A 20457-nucleotide genomic window follows, 5' to 3' on the forward strand; every position below is an offset into this window, starting at 1 on the left:
AGTGCAAATATCACTTCTAAAATGTTTGCTATAGCAGAACCACAATCAAATAAAAAAAGGCTTTTATTTGATTAAGAAAAAAAAGGAGTGAACCAAGATCGCTATGTCCATTGGTGCCAAATCTACAAATTGTAAATCCATAGATTTATAAATCCACAGACACTCACATATCATCATCTAAATATGGGTAAAGTGAAATCTATATATGCCCTAAAGAACTTAGTGTGCGATCAGTATCTGTGAAAGCCCTACCGTCACTACAGCCTAACTCCCTGCCTCCACCGCCTCCTGCCTGTGGCCACAGCACATAGATTTATAAATTCACAGACACTTGCATATCATCATCTAAATAAGCTTTTGGTATATCACATTCTACTTTCAGAATGTTGGATATCATGGAAAAACTTTTAAAATGGCCTTATTCTACTTTTAAGACCTCTTAGTTTGCTATGAGATATCAAAAATGTCTACTCAGAGTATTTCTCAAGTCTTTGATGAAGTCCTTTATAGGATGCCACAAAAGATGTAAAGGTATATATCTATCTTTCTGACAAAGTTTAGTGTTTTATAACCAAATCAGTTTTTGTAATCAATTTTATAAACAATTTCTACTCCAGCATGTAAAGAAACTTCCCAATAGCGAAGGGCATCTTTACCACCGAAGAAGTTAATATGTGTTCTTTACAAAGTGACTAATGGTAACAGCAATTTTCAAGTAAAATACAAACACACATGTATAAAACTTAGAACATTCAGACAAGTTTTTGTATTGTTTTGTATTGTTTATTGCCCCTGATAAGACACATCTCTCTGGCCCTAAATCCTTGCCCATTCTTACCAAGCCACCTACCTCCCTCTCTCCTTCCTTCGCCATCTCCCCTCCTTTCCTGAGGAAGGAATGTCAACGAATGTCTTTTACATCCCTCATAATAAAACTGTACCCTTGACTCTGCAGGTGTTCAGAGAGGAGCGGTATCTCAGGGATGCCTATCAATCTGCTGATCTGATCTGGCAGTATGGGTTGCTGAAGAAGGGGTACGGGCTGTGCCATGGCTCGGCGGGGAATGCCTACGCCTTCTTGGTGCTGTACAACCTCACGCAGGATATGAAGTACCTGTACAGGGCCTGTAAGGTAGGAGTCTGAGCCACCGGAAGGCTGTGGAAAGGGCTCCAGTTAATCTGATTTAATTCATCTGTATTTTAAACCATGAGTCTATAGAACAAACATAGTCATTTGAGAAAAACCTTCAAAAGCCATTCAGCTGAATTAGCTTTCCTTTAAAAGGATGTAATTCGATTCAGCAGCATTTATGGGCAGGGAAAAGAAAGCTGTAGGGTGGTTTTGCGCCTTCCTCTCTTCTGTGATAACCTTGGAGATGAGCGGCTCAGACAGCTCATTAAACTCCTCCTGTGCTTTGGACTCGTTTCCAGACCATAGGTTCCTCTACATTAACCACTTTTCTCTGCCTTAAAGATAGTTTTCTTATTCTTCAGAGTAATCGTTATGGACAGTCTCTTATCAGCTTTTGGGGGGCTCTGGAAGAATCACTATAGTAATGTAACTCGTTTTCATTTGCAGTTTGCTGAGTGGTGCTTAGATTATGGCGAACATGGGTGCAGGACACCAGACACTCCTTTCTCACTCTTTGAAGGTATTTTTCACACATTATTTATTTAGCTTATGATATCAGCATCTACTTCTCTGGTTGGTAATTAATGTATTTGAATTTGAGCTTTATCAACAAATTAACTGTATAGGCCCTTCTTAAACTACCTCTATTTCATAATATGACTGCTCAGTATGAAAAATCAATCAGCACAAGGACTACCGCAGTCCTACGACTGGTGTCATAATGGTGACTACCGTTTATGGAGCCAGGCACATTCTGGGCATTTTGCAGATGGCTTCATAAATCATCTCAGCAAAAACATCTAGGCAGTATTATCCCCATGTTGCAGGTGAGGATCCTGAGGTTCAGACGGGTGGGGCGCCCATGGTGCCATATGTAGGAGCTCACGTTTGGTGAATGTCAGGCTCCCCTGGGACTTGTCTGGCTCCATTCTCCCTCCTGTCTTCCACCTGGATGGAGAGGTTGAGCACCTCACTAGTGATCTCCTCTTGAACTGCAGCATTTGTGAATATAGACAGATGCCCACTTCATTTAAATCATGCCATTAATACTGTAATGTTGATGCTACAAAATAAAGCCATTCTGTAAAACAAGTCACTTGGTGTAATAACTTCTGCCTCTTCTCCTTCAGGAATGGCTGGAACAATATATTTCCTGGCTGACCTCCTGGTGCCCACAAAAGCCAGGTTCCCTGCATTTGAATTATAAAAGGAAAGTGTGCCTCCTGCAACCTGCTGCATGGCTGTTGCTGTACATCATTCCTGGACTAAGTATTTTCATTGCTTTTCAAGGAAATGCAGAGTCAAACTGTGTACTTGAATTAGTTGCTTTTTTTTTTGGAAGTTGTCTTTTGTTCAGTTCCTTAGTTTTGTTTTAAATATCCAAGGATATCTTTTAACTTTAACTTCAGTTTCTTCCTAAAGGAAGGGTGGATGATTTGTACAGTATTTTGAGGGTATATGTGTATATATATTTCAGAACTTGGAGGAAATCTTACTCTTATTTAGGCTAATGAATAAAACTGTTACTGCTCTAAAAATGTTTAAAAGAAACTAAATATGCAGAAAGAAGAATACATTATTGTTGTTGGATATGGCCCTCTACCTCTTTAGTATTTTTCCCTCAATAGGACAGTTTTATGACTTTGCATTTGTTGAGGTAGTTGATGATGAGGGGACAAAAATATATGCTTCCAGGACAAAAAGTAGCAAGAGTTGCACCTTGGGCTCGGGACCGCACTACCCTTTTTCAAATTCACAGTGCTTATTTCAACTAGAGGTAAACATACTTTCAAGTTTGCCTCTTTTTGGTAATAAAGTGTCCAGGCTCTATATGCCAGTATTTTTATGAAAAACCTTCTAAATGAAATGATGGTCGTTAAAATTCTGATTGGAAGGTTAGTTCAGAATAAGCTAACAAAAAGAGTTTGTTTTCTCTAAAATAAGCTGGTGTATTTGGGACTGTTTGCTTTAATTTTTTTCTTAAATTAATGTAAGATCAGGAAACATATTATCTGTGTGTTAATTTTATTGTGGTGTAAGATTTGAGTCCTCCCCTGTCCATCTGAGTTCCCAAACTTTGACTTGTGTTTTACTTACTTAGACTTGGCAGTGACTTTGCTTTAGCACTGACTGTTTGGTACAAGCCATAAGATGCTCTCCTTTCTGTCAACCAATGTGGATATTGGTCTTTCAACTAAATAGTACATGCTGTATAAAAAGGGGCTGGGGTGCTATACAATGTAGTCAATAACTTGGACAAAAACGCTGAACTTTTGATAGAAGTGCTGTTTATTTAGGAAATATCATCCAGTGATTGTGCCTAGGACAGATGGATCCTGTCTCTTTGCATAGCCAAGGCTTACCATTCATCCCTTTCTGAGCCCTCAGTTCATGATGTATTTATGGTAGGTGAAGAATTTCTGGTGCTTCAACTTCTGTACAAGTGTTTTGACTCATCAGCTCCCACTCCTCCTTCGCTCGCTGCCTTTCACAGGCTTGTTTCATCTTGTATATGTTTTGACTGATTTTAGAAAAACTTGCAGCTTTAAAAACCAGTGTCCGAGAATTTTAAATCTGCCTATTTTGTGGCTCTCTCAGTCACAAAATCGGGCTATTTTTAATGGAACTTTGAACCAAATCCCCACTGAGTACATGTTGGCTCCCGTGGGTAGAAGTCTCCTATTATTTTCCACCTAACACCAAAATAGCTAATATTATTGGAAATTGACCCTTCTAAAGGCTCCTGACAGTAGGATATAAAAAGCTGCCCACTGCTCAACTTTTAAGATTAGCTTATTCTTCTGTGACTTGTGCTAGTCGAGGACAACCTTGCGCCTCTCGGATTTTGGAAGTACTGCTGGTAAGCTGTGTGCAGTCTGTGCCTTTCTCGTGAATGTTCCAGATCAACGGTGTTGGCATTCACAGAAGAGCCAATTTGCCTTGGGCAGGGTATCCAACTTGAAAAAATAAAACCCATTTGGCTTAGTTAAATGTCTTACTCTACTGCGCCTGTACTTTTAGCCACTATAATTACTAACCAAGGGAAAACGCAAAACACACTTTCTTTTAGCCAGAGGAGATTTGATCACAGGGCTTCTCCAAACATCTTGAGTAATTCAACCCCAGGAAGACTTCAGGGAAGGGAGCAGAGCATTTGAATAAGATTCTTAATATTTGGGCTGCAGTTTAGCTGCTGTCATCCATTAACAAGTTCATCAATCTGAGCATGATGCACATTTCATTCTTCTTCAGCTTTTTAGGACTTATTGAACTGGCAGGACTGTATATTTATGCCATTATTTGTCTTATTTATGCTCAAGAGGCAAGTAAGTTTGTTGGGATTCTAAACTTAAACGCTAGAAAAACTAAGACCAGTACCCTGACACCATGAGTCATGCATGAACTGAAAGTTTCATATTAGATTTCTTAGTTTTACAAAGAGGTATCATTTCAGTTCTATTTCTGTTATATCATTTTTCTCTCAGAAATTTTTCTTTTCGCTAAAAAACCTTCCCAGTAGTTGCTTACTTCCCAGAAAACCCAATAGCACCTCTTACTTCCATGCAAAGACAAGGTAGTAAAACCATAAACTCTTGTCAAGCAGTGTGCAGTTACCGTGTCATGTGCTTCTGTTCCTGCAGCGATGAGGAACTGCGGTAGTTAACGGTTCATCACGTAACAAGTGTTAACGTTATCACAACCATTTCCATCTTCCCCACGGGCTTTGGGCTCATCCAAGTTGTCAATCAATAATCCTTAGAGTCATTTGGCTCCCTTTTCATCTTTGATGCCAGTTTCAGTCATTTGGCATCAAAAGCCTTCATGGTAGGTAGAGTTTTAGGTAAAAGGGATCCCAGGCCATTTTCTGTCCTTATTACCGCTTCCCAACGTGACTGAATTGAGAGACATAGTCTGCTCCTGTGTCCTCAGGTTAATTTGTGTCTGATCATAGGATGCCCTGCCTTTTCTAGCTGATTTTAAAATACAAAATGTGAAGAGCGAACATTATTCATCTCCTTTGGCTACTAGAACTCATCTGTAGTCCGTTATTGCTCACGCTGATTCTACCTCTGCGTCCCCTGAGTAGGTCAGAGCGCCCCCTGTCGGTATTGCTAAGCTGTAGAACTGTTTCTCTCATACAGGTATGAAATAGTGTTGGGAATATTCGGGAAACCCACCCCGATGTTATATTGCCATTTATTGGGAAGGGCTGGGTATTATGTATTTCTGTGTTCTGTAAAAGATTTGACTTACTAATCCTCAATAAAATTTTATTAGCACTATATACTGTCATGGGCTATTTGTTTGCTTTGGTTTAAACTTAAGAAATATTCTTCTTCAGTGGTAAATGGTGGTTTTTCTCTATACACTCATTCCCCTAGGGTTTGTTCCTTACATTTTTCTTCATTGCCAAATCAAACAAAATTTGTAGTACTTTCTGAAAGCAGAGATTATTAGAGGCAAGTATTTTTAAATTTGATCATTATAGAGTTAGGAGGAATCTACGAGGCTCCAAGCAGAGCAGTGTACTAACTCTCTCGTGTATATGAGAATCCACCCTGTGGCTAATAACTAAAGGCCTAATTCTAGAAATTGATTTCCCTGCTGACCAATTCTGAAAGGAACATTGAATAGAGGAGGAGATTAAATGAGGCATAATTATAAAATCTATATGCAGAGGTTGGAAAAAGTTGTCCTGAATCATCTGGCATGACTTTGTGCCACTTATTTTCGTGACACTGCTGTGTCGTGTCACTTAGCACAACAGAGCTTTGCCAAATTAAAAAACACTTGTTTTCATCCCTGAATTAGAGTTTGTCCTCTGGTACATGGTACATATGATTAAAATGCCCTTTATAGCTCTAGTGTATTGTTTGAGTGACTCATAATACTAAGGATAAGTGCAGTTATTTTTATTTGGCTCCCTTGAATGAAAGTATAGGTAGTACCACACCTTCGGAGGCAGGCGGTCAGGCATAGGGAGCACAGAGCCCCCTGAGGCTCCAGAGTGATTCCTGGAGCATTCTTGCTAACTCCGCAAGATGACATTTCAGCTGGGAAGGCCCGCTAGCACTGGCCTCTGGCTTGCTGCTCCCTGGCCTGGCTGCTTCCTAGCAGAAGAATCATGACAAGCGCATTAAATTGCACCACAGCTGTAATCTCCTGAACAAACAAAACTTGAAGTAATCTACCTCCTGACTTACTCCTAGTCGTTTGAATTCTTTTTTCTAAGTTGGCATCAGAAAAGGCCTTTGCCTGCCTCCTTCTCCTCATACTCTCTAAATAGAATGATTTCTGTGTCATTTCTTCTTTCCAAATAGTTCACACTGTATATTCAGTGTCAGTAAAAGTTCCATATATTGTCTGCTCTTATAAGCATCATTTAAACTGAGAAAAACCTGCAAGTCCCCTGATAATTTGCTCTTTTTCTGTTTCCAAACCAAACACACCCTCTTCCTTCCAAAGCTGAGGGTCAATCAACAAAGTGAGAAAACGTTGGCTTTTTACTGTGGAGAACATACTGGCTTCCCTGGTCCCATCATGTAAACTACTGAAACTGTGTTTTTCTGAAGTCCTGTGCTAGTGCACCCTCAGGGATTGATTTGACAATTTTGTGAATAATGGGAGAAAGCAGCAAACAATAAACCAAGAGGTAAAATAACAAGGAGAGAGAAATGGATTGCACAGGACTGCTGCTCACAGCCAACCAGTTTAATTTCACATTTCTGCGTTATGTAGACTTTTCATCCATATGCAAATTACAACCTTTGTGACATTAAATCTGCAGCTAATGTTCTATCACTCTACAGGTAAGTGCTAGAAAAAACTTGTGTGTGACATTTAGTCATAGTACAGGGAAAGGCAGGACTCTTGATAAATCAGTTTATAGAGTAGTGTCACAGTTGCCTAATTTAATCCTGTCTGATGGAACTGGGATATTAAGAAAGGCATTTGTAACCCAAAAAATACTGATGTGACTCATTGTGAAAGTTGATGGTTAATACTGATCTCTTAGGATTCAGCATTCAGGAATTAACCTGCACCCCCCCTTGCTGGTGTAATTCAAAACTGCTGGCTCTGTTTATATGCTGCAGATATGGCATTTTATTTAATCATGCCAGGAGCAATGCTTTAAAACCATTCTATTCCCCAGATTCATTAGACACCTGTATACTTGTAAGCTAGGTGTCTGGCAGGGGTTCTGTGGGAGCAACAGGCATCCCTACTCCTATGATTCAGCATCTGGTGAAGAGGGCAGGCGATGAGACAAGCCATTATGGGAAATGTATTCAGATACTTCTGTTAACCTCCCACCTGTTCCTTTCCTATTCCACAAATTTCAAGAATGCCCAGATCTCTTGCATGACCTGTGGTTTCTGATTCTTGTTGAAGATATTGGAGTTTATAATCCTGCAGGGAGGAGACACTTGAAAAGCCACTCAGCCAACCCAGGGGCACCCAGTTCTTTCTCTTGGACCACCTTGGTGATGAGCCAGGAGGAGGGAAAATTGGGGACAAAAAGTCACTTGCCTCTACAATTTCTTCCACTCATTTGGCCAACTTCTCAAAAACTCTGAGAATTAACATTATTAATGATTTATGTTAAATCCATTTCCCTTAGGAGCCTTGTTAAAATGCAAATATTTTCAAAGAGATAGTTCATCAACCTATGAGTCATTGACACCTTAGTAAATTGTTCATGGTCTATGTGGCAATCAGGTTGAAGGACTTCAATCCAAACAGTATTAATCGTGCTGCTAGAATATGCTAAGGACTGCATCTAGCTAGAATTAGTAAGATAACATCTGTCCATAAAATCTGGAGGTAAATAATTTCAAAGTGATACCGAACCTCACTAGGACTGGTGTTTGTTATATCAGACAGGTAAAGATTCAAGTGTGTTAGCATCAAGGAAACTTGTTAAAAAAAGAAACACTGAGGTCAGTTTCACAACCAGATGGATACAAACCACCTGGGAATCAATGTTAAAAATAATTCTAAAATGCATGTCTGAGGGGTACCTGAGATCTGTGTTTCTAACCAGCTCCACGACGATGCCCTCACTGCTGTCCACAGAGCTGACTTTACATACCATGGGACTAGATGATTAATCTAACATGGAATCCCAACTCAGTAGAGAAGAAAGAAGTAATGTCAGGAGTTGGCTGATGAGTTAGAAGAATTGATGGATGTGTGTGAATTAAAGAGCAGAAGAACTGGTAACAAAAACATGAAAGAGCTGGAATGACTGGAGCCTGATTTCAGATGTGACATGATTCCATGTAATGTCAAGGCAGTGTGATTGAGGTGGTCCATTTTCTGTGGTGATGATTATAGCAAGTGAATGAAATGGACTTGAAACAGCTATGTGTTTATAAATTTAAAGGGAAAATTGCCAAGGATTTAGAATTTGTTTCAATCCGAAGAGTTATAAACTTCCAGTAATATGGGAATTGTATGGAAGATACTAATACTAAATTAATTTGAGTCATCTCGAATCATCAAGACCTCAGTGAGGAAAATTAGACGCCTTTGTCCCTTGTTTATAATTTATAAGGAGCAATGATTAGCCAGCCAACTTTAAAGGCATTTTACATGCAAAGGCAGATCAATCACATTCCTTTTTCCAAAATGTTTTCTTAGCGTGCTCTGAGAAGTAAATAAACACTAGAGGTATCATTTGCCCTATTTGCCATCTCCTAAATGAGAATTTCATGAAGTGATATATGGGTCTATAATGCCTTAGAGGTCATTTATCCAGGGGCACTTCAGTGCTGAAGGACACTGACCCAGGAATCTTGGAAAATTCATTAGAAATAGAAAAAACCCATTCGTTCTCAACTCCTAAATAGAAAGGCTGATACAAATAAGTATGGTCATATACTCCTGTTCACATGAGCATATTTCCTGGGTGTTCTATATTAGGAATCAATCCAAGTTTAAATAACTCACATAACCATGCATTTTCTACCATTTGTTACAATAAAGGAAGGCATGTTTTATTTTATCTTTTACAAGTTTTCACCTGCCCAGTTAAAAATTAGTTTGCATTCACATATCATTGAGATATATTAAAGACCCTCTGTGGGTCTGGCTGTGACAGTCTTTTCTGTTTCCTTGAAAAGGCCAAATTTATCATCCTTAATGCCTCTCATTCAAGTTGTCCCTTCGGCTAAATTTCTGAACGATCTGGGTGCTCCATCCAGAAAAGGTGAATTAACATGCGCAAGCTTGCTTCTCAAAGTACAGTCTGTGGATCAGCAACATTAATTACCATTATCTGGAACTTGCTAGAAATGCAAATATAGGGCCGAATTTAAGTTAGGAACTCTGGTGATGAGACCCAGCAATCTGCTTTAAGAGCCCTAGGTATTCTCATCACAGTCAAGTTGGAGAACCATTGAATTTTAAAATAATGAGGGTAACATGTTCCATAGACATTTAATTTAAAACTTAATGTTTTCAGTTTGCTGTGTTCTTGTATTTTATACACACATAAGCCCATGAAAAATTCTAGGCCCACGGCACTCTGTATTGCCTAAAGGACAAAATGGTTCTGCTCTGGGTTATTTCCCCCACAAAGGTATTAGAACAATGGGTACAGCACAGTCAACTTTGCTGCCAAGAGAGGAAATGCTCTGGGTAGAATACTTTCTGAAATAATCTGTTTAGATTTATATCTTCCCCATCAGACCCTCCACTCTTTGCAATAGGGGACCATGTCCAAGTACTAGATGCAGCTTTGTGCATACAGTGTGTAGCCCACAGACAGTGCTCAGAAAAAGTGTGTTAAGCCACTGAAATATGGTTTGACCAGCTAGAGAAACGGACTGAGAAACCTTTCCTTAGATTTATCACATGGTGATTAACAATCTTAAATTAGCTTAGTTCTATTTCCTGTTTCATTTAGTACACCTTTGCTTGACTGGTATTAATAGTAACCATCTAGTTAATAAAACCTGAGCATTACTGAGTTGGTAATGTAATTAAAACCAGATTTTTTTCCCAGCAGATGGCAGTAGAGTTCAGTTTAATAATTTCAATTGTTAATGAAAAATTGATGAGGGGAAGTTAATAGGAAGGAAAATGCTTACATTGAGAATAGCATTTCTTTGTTGAATTTTGAGGAAATAGTGTCTACATAAAGAACTCCTTATAACCATTCAGGCATATTGGAAATGCTGCAAGTATTGACTTCAAAACAAACATGGTATTAATGGTAAATTTCTTCCACTTCAAAGATTAAAGCAGTTTAAACTAGACATCAGGTTATTGTTAACTAGAGCCAAAATCATGAGATGAGGGGAATGCATAGCTTTATATATAAGATTTTTCAAATGTGGTTTATGATGCCAATTAAGACTGTTCTCTGAAGACCAGAACTTTCTGGCACTTCATCAATTATTTGACTTCTTTCTCCAGGGTGATATTAAAGCATGCCTTACACTTTGAGAAATACAAAGGCCTTTCCATGTGTGGGAAAAATGAAAGTTCCCATAGCCAGGATCCTCACCTGACCCTAAACCACTTGATGTTGTAATTGGCCTACTTCTAGACCAATGCTTCCACACCTGTAGGCAATGAGCTGTTATTTACTGAGTCACTATATAAAGAGATCCACCCAGTGCTCTGGGCAGATGCAGAGATGGAGGTGGATTATGTACCTACACATTGCTCAGTGCAGATGTGATCCTACTGCTCAACCTACCCCCATGAGAATAAACCCTTTCACTTCAAGAATGTTTTATTGTCATTTCTGGGTCTCACTGAATCCATAGTGAACTTGCCTGGGGCCTAAACCCTCAGGCAAGACACCATGCTTTACATTTCAAAGGGGAGAGGGCAAGGTCAAACGGAGTCCCAATTGTTGTGGGGTTTTGTTACTTGAAGGAATGTTAACATAAAATTCACCAAACCCAAAGTGTTTTGAAAGAGACTGAGAAAGCCATCACACTGGAAAATTATTATAATTATCCTTAGTGTCATTAGGCTTTTCTTAGCTCTAAATATCTAATTTGTTTATACCTAAGAAAATTTAGATCTGTTGAGTAAGTCTTAAAAGGCATATCTTTATCTAGCAGATTATCCTGGAATCAGACCTTGTATCTTTTGGCCTCTGACCCTCCCTCTCCAGGCCCCAATTCCCCCACCAGCCTCCAGGGTTCTTCTCTTTGCAGTCCAGGCCGCCTTCTTTCAGTGTCTTAAGGGCAGATACATGAACTCCACCCAGCGATCCTGGTGTCTTTTGCCTGGTGGTCTGTCTTGCCAATGGGTTCAGCCCTGGGCAAGTTCACTATGGAGTCAACGTGACCAAAGAAATTGACAGCAAAATGTTCTTGGGGTGAAAGGGTTATACCCAATTTCATTTCCAGGTGGCAGGTCAGTCACTAAAATCCCTTTCACTCAGAGCAAGTCTGCATGCAGCAAGCCAGTCTCTGCCTCTGGGGCCCCCTGTCTACACTGCTGTCCTCTGGTCCTCTGCACAGTCATCCTGCACAACTGTCCTCTGAACCTTGTCCTCAGCGCTGTCACCATTCCAGCCTCTGCTCTGATCTCCTGCAGCCTTGCAGCTGTGCCACCGTGTCACTCCCAGAGTACTGGGCGGAGCTCTTTATATAGAGTCAACAGCAATGCACTCCCCACAAGTGGGCAGTGAGCTAGTCAACCAGGGCCAGGTGAGAATCCTGGCTGCAGAAACTTTTATTTTATCTACATGGTCTGTCAGGGACTGCTGCAGGAATAAGGCAGAGCTGTAGCTAGGAGGTGAATTGAGAGGCTTTCAGGAGTCCCACTGCACTTAAACTAGGGCAGGTCTGTTTTAATCGAGTAATTGTTCCCATTTGATTGGCTTAGTCCCACCCAAAAGTAAATGATATGGCTCTTTTGCTCCTTACTCCCCTCTAACACACACACACACATAGTCTCAAACTCAGAGGTCTGTCACAATCTTCCTCATGTCCTATCCTTTACGCTCCCCCATTCATAGTCCTACCAAGCCTCAAATTACCCTAAGAGCCCCTGATGTACCATTCCCCATGAATAGATACTTTTAGAAAAATCACCTTCCTCTTCAGCAGCCCATTTACTGAACTTTTAAATTACCATATCTTAACAGGGAGAAAGGAAGTTTATATTCTTGGCAATATTAGAGGATAAAAAAAGACAAGAAGCAACTGACTTTTATTAATAACTTTGCTGGAAAGTGGCAAGGCAACATCTGGAATACTTATTACCCATTTGGCATGCTGTTCATCTCCATGGATAAGATTCAACATGACAAGCTCTGTCAAAAGGAAATAGACTCCATCTACTTAAATTAGAATGATTAGGGTCATTTAGAGAGAGGAAGTTTAATTTGTATGGATCTAGAAATTTTATACAAACTGGAATACCTAAGTATTTAATCTTCCTTGAAACTCAATTTAAAATTGAAAGAGACTATTTCATAGATCTATAATGAGATGAGACATATTAGAAATTAACTATTACTGCACTGTGAGCATGTAGGCCAAGAAATCAAAGAATGTTTCACTTGCAGTTTGTACACAATAATAGAAGAAAATGTTCTGCTATAACTCATTAACCATTGTATTATCTCAACTCTTTAAATGGAAACTTGAGCATCTAGCATGAACTTGAATTTTTCTGCTGCTTTTAAAAAGTTACCCTACCAAATTTATGCTGCAAAGTAAATGCCAACAGAATTCAATCCTAGCCTTACCTTCTACAATGGGGGTACTTAAACTTTCTGGTGTCATGGACCCCTTTAACAGTCTGTTGAGGGCTACGGGATAGTCCCACAATAATGTTTTAAGTATATAAAATAAAATACATAGAATTTTTGTTTTAAATATGTAGTAACATTTTAATATGTAGGATTACAAAGGAAATCAACTTTACTGAGATATACCAAACTGATTTTCAATATGATATAGAATGTGTGTGCTTCACTAGCACAGATAATAACAAAGCCTAGTAATATACCAAAAACTATTATAATTTTGTGGTGATGAATAGAAATAACTGCCATCATGTGTTATAAAAACATGGGTGATTTCTATCAATAATAACTCAAGTAGTGCAAATACTGTGTCTGTGCCTAAATTAATAATTGAAACAAATGCTTAATTTCATTTAGAACTCAGCAAAAATTAATTTGTAATTGTTTTCCATCCATGTTCATAGACCACTGAATCTATTTAACAACCACCAAGGGTTGGTTAAGAACTCTGGTTGTATAGTTAAGTAGATGTGTATGATGCAGTTAACACTAAAAGCAGTCACTGTAGCAGCTGGCATATGTTGACAGCAAATATAGGATGCAAAGGGGGATTGGACAATTTCTTAGTTAGCTGATTAACAGTCTGGGAACATAGGAGGGATGTGCAAAGACCAGCTCCACAAACCAGCTGAACCCAAGTGGAGTGGATGAGTAGCTTTAAGAAAACATGGAGAAGATACAAGAAAGACACAGAAACCAAAGCTGAAATCAGGAGGTTCACTCCCCGCTGATGGTGGACAAGTGGCTCAGTTTATTTTCTGAGTACCACTTATATACACAGGCTCATAATGATGTCACTTCTGGACTGATCTTATATCCGATGGTATCACTTCTGTTTCTGGTGATTTCACTTCTGGTGATACCACTTCCTGTTGATATTATTCCCTGGTACCCGGATCTGGTGATGTCACTTCCAGGGTGGCATCACATCTGGCCCTCCACAGGGATAAATTAACCATCTTGATCACAGCAGAACTGCCACATCTGTTTCTTTGTGCCATGTTGCCAGATCACAGGCCCACCCCAGACTTGTGAGAGGACACTGTAGGGAAAATGGAAGTTCCATGGTCAGGATCCTCACCTGATCCTAATCTACTTGCCCATTGTGCATGGGCAATGATGTAATACTTGGCCTACAGCACAGGCGCATGCTTGCACATGTGTTGACAATAATCCATTATTGCCTGTGTTGCCATATAAAGAGCTCTGCCCAATGATCAGGGCACAGCCTGAAGCAGTGGCAGCACCTGGGGTCAAGGCAGAGATAAAGACAGACTTGCTATATAAAGAGCTCTGCCCAGCACTTTGCCTGTATGTAAAGGCTGAGGCTAATTGTGAGGTGCAGACTTGCCAGATGCAGACATGATTCTAGCACTTCACCTACCACTACAAGAATAAAGCCTGGTATAAACCCTTTACCCCCAAATTTTTCATTGTCATTTTTCAATCTCACTGAATAGAGTCAACATGCCCAGAGCTGGGAACCCCCTCCAGCCTGGAGCTACATTTAGATATAGTTAGCAGGATTTACTGCAGACTGAAAAATAGAATAAGCTGCCCTCATGGGAGGGGTTCTTCAGTGGGCTGCCTCTGTGGATGGGAAGACACCTGAGTATCTCCCAATGGGCATATGGTCCAAGATGTATTGTCTCCTAGAGGAGTGGGAACTTCCCCGGGACTGGGGAAGGTGAAGGTGACACCTAAGGCAGTAGAGGAGGCCCTCTGCAAAATACGGAGGTCCTTGGAGAAACAGAGTGCCCTCATGGCTGTGGGACCCATGGGTTAGCTATTCCTCATAGTGTTAAGAAGGGCCATAAGGAGAAGAACATGCTCCTGTAAGAAACACAAGAAGAGGTAAAGGTCATGAAGGAAGAAAACACATTGTTGATGATTGAGATGGTGTTGCTGCAAAGTGCTATGGAGACAGGAAAAACAAAAGTAATGGTAGCACAACAAGAGACAGCACAAGAAAACAGGCTGCATGTGAGGACCTATGGAAGAAGTAAAAGATTTGTTAAAAAATGAAATGGCACTGTCATGATGCACTGTGGAAGAAGTAAAGGCAATGAAGGAGAAAAATGATTCCTGCAAGAAGCGTAAGAGGCAGTGCTAGAACTCAAGCTGCAAGGGGCTATGGAGAAGGTAACAGATTCTTTGCAGAATGAGACAGCACTTCAAGACACTGTGGAAGAGGCAAAGGCCATGAAGGAGAAGGACATACTCCTGTGAAAAGTGCCAGAAGAGGTAGCATGAGAGCCCCAGCTGCAAGGTATTGAGAAAATAAGAGAGCTGTTGAAGACTGAGCATCTCTGTGAGGCACTGTGGAAAATGTAAAGGATGTAGCAGAGGAAGTGCTCTGCAGAATGGGAGCTGTTGTCAGCCCCAGAAATGGTGCAGGAACCTGGGGAGAACAAGGAGGTACAGGTCATGCCAGAGGCACCAGCCCCACCTCTATTGGAATCCCACCTGGTTGTAGTTAAGAACATAAAGATGCAGCAACTATGGTTCTTCGGGGACAGGTGCAGACCCCTCCCCAGGGTGTGGAGGCTCTATGTTCTGCCCCTATACACGGGCAGAGCTGGTGGATTTGGGCTCCCAGTTTTGGCAGGAACCCTCAGAGTCCATATAAGCCTGGCTCCTGTGCCTTGGGAGGTAGAAATGGAAAGTGTCATTCTGAATGGATCAGAGATAGGAAAGCTGGCTTCCCTGAAAGCTCATTCTGCTTTGCAGCAGCAACTGAAGAATGCACTCCAGACCCCCAAGATCCATTCCCTTCTTTAATGACTAATGGCCACCTTTGGCACTGTATGGCCCAATCAGGGTGATTTACCATCTTCCCCTGCCAGATGGCAGACATATGTCAAGTTCCAACAAGTGTTGTGAGAGTTAAGCATGAAAAATGCCATTTATGATCCAGTAGATTATGGCTCAGATGAGGAGCTGTTTATGGTGGGGATGAGGGATATAATGTTGAAAACAGCTCCCTAGTCCCAAGGATGGTCATTCTTGTCCCCACTTAGGGAAACCCATAAATGAGGTTGCCCTACTGTGGTAGACTTGGGGGAGGCTGAAGCAATATGGGCACAGAAGGAGTGTGGATCACTACTTAGATGAAGGGCTTAAAGGGCCCCATGAAGGTCACAAGAACCCAGATGTGGGTTGATTTAATAGGGGCAGGAGCAAAGAGAAACTGGATGGGAAGTTAAGTAAAATCTTACTGAAGCTGTGGCAATGATTGAAGCCAGAGCAGTGGTTTCAGCCACTGAGAACAAAGAAGCAGAGGCCAGAGAAAGAGCCACAAGTCCAGCCTGTGTGTCTGTAAGACTTTCTGCTGGAGTATGAGCTGACCTCACCTGGACCCTTACAGGAAGATGATTGGGCAACAGAGTCTGACTGAAGGGAAGATCAAGATACTCTGAGGGAGGGGAGTGGAGGCCACATGTTGAAATCCCCAGTGAATGTACACATCCTGGCTCTGGGAGTCATGGGAGCTGAATTTCTCACTGATCTATGAGTAGTTTCCCAAAACCCCTGCTGTTATATATTGATAAGGGGGTAAGGCTATCAGAGTGAAACAAATCTGTATCCCATTTGGAACAGAGTATCTACCCTGAGAGGAGTATACTGTGTATCTCTCTCCCATCCCTGAATATATTTTGAGGATATATATCCTGCAGAGCCTATGATCGCAGGCCACTGCAGGCGAGTTCAGACTGAGGATATGGGTGGTGAAGGCAGTTCTGAGGACACATGCTAAGCACCTACCCATAGCTTTGCCTGTGCCTCAGTGGGTGACTAATTCCAAGCAATACAAATTGCCTGGAGGGCATAAAGAAATTGGGAAAACCTTCCAGAAACTAGAGAAAGTGGGTATTATAAAACCTATACAGAGTCCTTTTAATTCCCAAGTGTGACCAGTAAAAAAGCCTGATGGCTCCTGGCATATGACTGTGGATTAGAGAGAACTGAATAAAGTCATATGCCCTTTATATACTGCCATCCCTTCTATTGCAGGCCTTATGGACACCCTCAGTCATGAACCAGGGGCATATCATCATGTTGTGGACTTTGATATTGCTTTCTTCTCTATTGACATAGCACAGGAAACTCAGATACATGGGAAAGACAGCAGTGGATTTTCATTGTCTTTCTACAGGGATCCCTCCACAGTCCACCATCTGTCATGGACTCGGACTCAGGACTCTGCGATATGGGAGAAACTGCCAACAGTGTGGCTGTACCATTATATTGATAATATCATGTTCACATCTGATTGTCTTGCAGATTGATAGGGTACAACACCTAGATTGCTGCAATATGTATAGGAGAAAGGATGGGCTGTGAACAGCACCAAGGTTCGGGGACCTTGTTTGTCAGTCAGATTCTTGTGCGTTGTCTGATTGGGTAAGACTAATGTTGTACCAGAAGCAGTCATAGGTAAAGTCCAGGCCTTTTCTATGCTACAACTATGGCACTATTGCAAGAGTTTTTGGGTCTTTAGGCTACTGGAGGGTGTTTATCCCATACTTGGCACAAATTCTGAGACCCTTATATAATTTGATACAAAAGGGCATTGTGTGGGACTGGGATGAGACATGTACATCTGCTTTTCTGCCTCAAAACAGGCAATCAAGGCTGTGCAGGCCTTGAGTGTGATAGACCCATCAAGACCCTGTGAGCTGGATGTCCATGTGACAAAAGACAGTTATGGCTGGGGTCTCTGGCAGCTTCTTGAAAGAACTCACCAACCTATTGGATTCTGGTCACAGTTCTGGAAAGGAGAAGAGGTACAGTACACCTTGAGAGAGAAAGAGTTGGCTACTGTGTACCACACCTTGCTGGCTACAGAGCCCATTATCAGGACTTAACTCTGTGTCTACCAACATGGTACCAAGATAGCTGGTTTGTTGGTCACTGACCCCTTTGTGGGCAAGAGTTGTGGCAAGATTTATGGGCCTCTGGTCAGACTAAAACAGTTACATGGCCTATCATGTGAGAAGCCATTTACTGCTGGCATCCCCCGGAAATGATGAAGCAAATGATCCCAGGTACATTGGCTAAAAGGAAAGCCTGCCTCTGATGTGGCCCAACAGTTAGATCAGTGTTTAGTGCATTAGGGGCAGAGGACAATGTGGGCTGTAGCCAATCAGTGAGACTTGTCTCGAATCTTTGAGGAAGTTAGCAAAGCCTTGCATGAGTGCATGGTCTGCTCTAAAAGGGACTTACACTGAGTCCCACAGCAACGCAAAACAATAGCTAGCACACATTGCTCCCTTCCCTATACAATTGCAAGTACAAACCGAGGAGGAATTGTTGAAGCTGGAGTTTAGCCATCAGAATAATATCTCCTGCCAGCACCAACTACACTAATCCCTAGAGACTCAGTTCAGTGGATGTAGCCTTGGATGTTTTGGCACAAGGACCAGAAATGGCTGGCCCTCCTAGCTCCTTGGGGACAAGGCCTGGGAGCTGGCCTTTTATGTATTCCTAGACTAATGGCAGAGTGTCCCCCCAAATCACAATAGAGTACCCTAAACAGCCAGATGGTAAGAGCATCTTACTGGGGAGTTTTCTTTCATCTTTATGGCAAGTGCCTGCACTTTCACTAGCTCTAGACACAGACTCCTCAGCAATCCCCAGAGAGAGGGATAAAGGTATGGTATACGAGACCCACATGGGAACCCACTTCTGCCACAGTCCTATCACAGGACCACTCTCTTGCACACATCCTACCTGATGGACAAGATTTGCCTATGTTAGTATCATTAAAACATGTGTCTTATTGTCCTTAAGGTTAACCTCCTGTAATGTCTTTGTGGATTGGGCACACACCCTAATAAAAAAACTGCTACTTGCTGGGTGTGCATGGAGCTCCCTATCAGTTCCACTACTAGCCTTGCATGGGAAGTGAGAGTCATGGACTCCTATGAGTAGAACTCGTTTGAATACAGCTGGAATGGCCACCCTGTGGCAGTTGATCTCCTCAGGCTTGAGGACAACTATTATATGATAATTTTTATTGTTATCTATATCATAATTTCTGTTATTATTTATATGTTGTTGTAGCCTCTATTGATGTTATAGACTCTGGTTACAATGCTCTTGCTTTCTCGCACAGGAACCGTCATGGAACATTGAAAGTACATAGATTGTGAAGTGAGAATCCTGGAGGGGTGGAGTGTAGGAAAAATGGAAGTTCCATGGCCAGTATCCTCATCTGATTCAAATCTACTTGCCCACTGTACACATGCAATGATGTAATACTTGACCTGTGGTGCAGGAGCCTGCTTGCACACATGTTGGCAGTAAGCCATTATTTCTTGTGTTGCTATATAAAGAGCTCCACCCAGTGCTCTGCCCAGCAGGAGAGAGGCCTGGCTGGCAGAAACAGAAGCTGAGGGGAATAGCAGACTTGTCCGATGCAGACATGATTCTAGTACTCAACCTACAACCATGAAAATAAAGCTTGGTATAAACCCTTTTACCCTGCAAATGTTCTGTTGTCATTTTTTGGTCTCATCAAATCCAGACTGAACTTGCCTGGAGCTGGGAAGCCCCTCCAGCCCAAAACTACAGCACTGATTCTAATTGCCTGCTTTAAAGAACTGATCAGAGTCCCTAAGTCACTTGGCTAATTCCACATCTTAGGGTACTCTTTTATTAAAATATCCTTTTCACCTGTAGTGTAATAGTAATAAATTTTGAAGTGTTCTTATAAATTCTTTATTACCTTCCTTATATAAATAACATACATAATGCCTTCCTGGAGAAGGTCATGTTCCATACAACATGTTTCTGTGCTGGATGCAGTGAGGGCAGGGTGCTGGGGAGCCAGAGCTGAGTAAGACTTTGTCACTGTCCTGCCTTCTGAGAACTCATAAATTCCTGGGAGAATTAAATGAGTAAACAACTAAATCCAATATCAAGTCGTAATTCTCATAGTAGGTATTGCCAAGTGCTATTGGACTACTGAAGTATGGGAGAGATAGTCCTTCCAGGCTGGAGGGAAAAGGAATACTGCAGGAGGCAGCCAGAATAGTCATCTGCAAAATACAGCAAAATGTGGCAGACAAGGAGGAACGGGCAGACCAGTCATAGGGGGTAGTACATTCAGAGCTCCTGCAAAGATGTAAGAAAGGATGACAAGTCTGAAGAAAGGGTAGAGAGAGGTGGGAGGTAAGTGCAAGGCCACGACTGAAAGGATCTTGGGTTTCTTACTCAGCAGCTTGGATATTATCTCGTCAGTCAAGAGTTACCTACCGGAACCAGCACCATCGGCATCACCCAGAAATTTGGAAGTACACATCCTCAGACACCCTCCTAGACTCACGGACTCTGAAATCTGGTGGAACCTATCAAGCTGTGTTTTAATAAGCCCTCCAGCTGATTTGGACTTACACTAAAATTTGAGAACCGCTGCTGTCAATATTAGGAAGCCACATAACAATGATTGGTTCACAAAAACTATCAAAATACAGGAAAATAATCCTCCTCTGTCCTCAACAGAGTGAACAAGAAGTCTGGATTCACAAATGGAAAGATT

The 20457-nt window shown here is 41.4% G+C and overlaps 1 protein-coding gene and 1 long non-coding RNA gene across 3 annotated transcripts in view; one reads left to right on the forward strand and one right to left on the reverse strand.

The window, feature by feature from the left end:
- LANCL1 (LanC like glutathione S-transferase 1) overlaps positions 1 to 5415 on the forward strand; it is a 36609-nt gene extending 31194 nt beyond the window's left edge. For both annotated transcript variants that reach the window (XM_017666698.3, XM_017666697.3), the window contains exons 8-10: positions 956 to 1132; positions 1580 to 1652; positions 2263 to 5415. In XM_017666698.3, coding sequence (XP_017522187.1) covers positions 956 to 1132; positions 1580 to 1652; positions 2263 to 2339 — 327 coding nt within the window. In that variant the 3' untranslated portion in view covers positions 2340 to 5415. The remainder of the gene's footprint in view (positions 1 to 955; positions 1133 to 1579; positions 1653 to 2262) is intronic.
- The window catches only part of LOC118966985 (uncharacterized), a 92896-nt gene that overhangs the window by 27250 nt on the left and 45189 nt on the right, over positions 1 to 20457 (reverse strand). The window lies entirely within an intron of this gene.

The sequence above is a fragment of the Manis javanica genome, chromosome 12 (assembly GCF_040802235.1).
Source record: "Manis javanica isolate MJ-LG chromosome 12, MJ_LKY, whole genome shotgun sequence".
Lineage (NCBI taxonomy): Eukaryota > Metazoa > Chordata > Mammalia > Pholidota > Manidae > Manis > Manis javanica.